Consider the following 2,487-nt stretch of genomic DNA (forward strand, 5'->3'; position numbering starts at 1 on the left):
CGCGAGCCACCTCGTAGTCCGCCATGTTCTGCTTAGCCTGCAAGTGAAGGTCAGGCAAGGTTAGTTACGTCGGACAGTGCGCGGCGAACTACCGGTGCTGCTACTGCCACTGTCACAACCACTGTCACCAACATTACCATGGCTACTGCCACTGCCACAACCACTGTCACCAACATCACCATGGCTACTGCCACTGCCACAACCACTGTCACCAACATCACCATGGCTACTGCCACTGCCACAACCACTGTCACCAACATCACCATGGCTACTGCCACTGGCACAACCACTGTCACCAACATCACCATGGCTACTGCCACTGGCACTGGCACTGCTACTGCCTCCTGCCACCACTGCCACTGCCACCACCGGTAGTGTTACTGCTACAACCGCTGGTACTGCTACAGCTACAACCACCGCCACCTGCCCCTACCACCGCCACCACCACCACTAATTACAAAGGATGCATGTTCAAGCATTGCCACATCATACTCACTATCAACATGATCGATATTGTCATCGTCCCGTCACGCCATCAGCAATTAAGTGAGTACCAATAGCCTGGGGCGACGTTTCACTGCACTACACCTACGTCACGCTTTCGTATCTCGATATTAACGTTTACAAATGCAGCAATCGCACGGTCACCAATGTTTATGACTACATTAACGTTGTAACGTTGCAGCGGCGGCAGCGGTGGGGTGGGGGAGGGGGGTGGGGTGGGGTGGGAGGGGGTGGGAGGGGGTGGGAGGGGGAGGGGGGAGTTACGGTGCGATCGGTTATCACGTCCACACGTACCATTCCTCGTCTGAAGAACGCCTTCTCGTTGTTGGCGTCTATCTTCATCGCGTCCTCGCAATGCTTCACTGCATCAAGGTTCTTGTTTAGCTTCAGGGAGCACAGAGCGATGTTGAGATGTGCTGAAAACACAGGAGGTCAAACGCAATGTGTCGAATTGACTTCCACGTGGCAGTGCATCAAGCAATTCGACAAGGTTATAAATTTCAATACAGTTTGATCTGTATGTACGGATCAATAAAGGAAAACGCTTAATGTCCATAATAGACAAGTGTCCATTTTTACAGAAGTGACCGCTACGACTGGTGAATGCAACGCCAGTTTGCTTTGAGTGTATCTATTCAATCATAGCCAAACAAACATTAGTTAAATGATTAATATTTAAAGTATTAAAACATACCTGCTAATAGCACCTGATCACATTTGACCTTGTCATCATCTAGGTAAGTCTCATTCTCCAGGTATTTCACAGCCGTTTCGTAGCTTTTAACGGCCTGGCCAAACTTTCCATTCTGCAATACAAGAGCAATGACGAACATTCAGTTTAAAGACACGTCCCCACACCATTTCTCGTGCAACTTTTTATAATTAGTGGTACTGGCAGAAGTGTAGACACTACAGTACCCTTCTAACACTATTGCATTGCATAGTTTGTGTACTGCATAATAGTCAATGCATTTGGATCACTGAGGTGACGGTAAATGCCTGGCGTGATTTTTTGAGAATGGGACACCTATGATGACGAGAGAATTCAGGCTGTTCTCAACAGAATGCAGAGATTATATAGCTCACGCAACCCACACTACCACTGAGAATGATTCAAGCCTCACCTTGAAGAACGTTGTTCCCTTTTCCTTCAGGACTTCTGCCTGTTCCAACTTCTCTTCCTTGTCCATTTCCCAAGATTCCTTAGCCTGTTAAAAATACGATGATAAGTAAGACTACAGGAGAATGACCTTATCTCTCAGGAGCAGATACAGACCGGCGAAATGGGTCGGACATTGCTAAGTCCAAAGAACTGTAGTGCATGGCACGGGGAGAAACGAGCAGAATTTACATGACGCCTTAAACATCATCAATGCCTCTTGATGTAATATCTCAATCTCTCTGTCCTTCTCTTCTCTCTTTCTCTCTCTCTATCCCCCTTTCCCCTCTCCCTCCCACCCATCTCGCTTCCCTCTCCCTCCCACCCATCTCCCTCCCTCTCCTCCACTTCTCTATCTCTGTCACACGCACGCTCGCACACTCTCACCTTCTCGAAGCTATTCAGCGTTATCTCGTACTCCACTGCGGCGTCCGCCGGCACGCCGAACCGCTCGTGGCCGGAGCGTCCGAACGCATACTCTGGCTTCAGTGTCAGCAGAGATCGCTCGTGCAGCTTGAACTTCTTGAGCGCGCGCTCGACGCCCGCGGGCACGTCCACCTCCTCGCCCTCGCCGAGTACAAAGGTCAGGTCACGGTCGTCGAACGCGCGGCCGTCGTGCCGGCCAATGACATGCACTGCAACGACGGAGAGGATCGCGATGCGTGAGGTTACACGGCCACGCGGTGTTGGTACGATTCTCTCTCGCGCGCGCTGGCTCTCTCGCCTCTCTCTCTCTCTCTCTCTCTCTCTCTCTCTCTCTCTCTCTCTCTCTCTCTCTCTCTCTCTCTCTCTCTCTCTCTCGCTCTCTACTCCCTCTCTATCGC

At 50.7% G+C, this 2,487-nt stretch overlaps 1 protein-coding gene across 2 annotated transcripts in view; it reads right to left on the minus strand.

The window, feature by feature from the left end:
- The window catches only part of LOC106811962 (peptidyl-prolyl cis-trans isomerase FKBP4-like), an 11,323-nt gene that overhangs the window by 3,092 nt on the left and 5,744 nt on the right, over nt 1-2,487 (minus strand). Inside the window, exons 4-8 of one of the 2 annotated variants that reach the window (XM_014815704.1) lie at nt 2,051-2,298; nt 1,629-1,712; nt 1,199-1,310; nt 799-920; nt 11-37 (exon numbers count right to left, since the gene is read on the minus strand). In XM_014815704.1, coding sequence (XP_014671190.1) covers nt 11-37; nt 799-920; nt 1,199-1,310; nt 1,629-1,712; nt 2,051-2,298 — 593 coding nt within the window. The remainder of the gene's footprint in view (nt 1-10; nt 38-798; nt 921-1,198; nt 1,311-1,628; nt 1,713-2,050; nt 2,299-2,487) is intronic. The other variant, XM_014815705.1, reaches the window with a different exon arrangement.

This window comes from Priapulus caudatus, unplaced genomic scaffold, assembly GCF_000485595.1.
Source record: "Priapulus caudatus unplaced genomic scaffold, Priapulus_caudatus-5.0.1 Scaffold595, whole genome shotgun sequence".
NCBI lineage: Eukaryota > Metazoa > Priapulida > Priapulimorpha > Priapulimorphida > Priapulidae > Priapulus > Priapulus caudatus.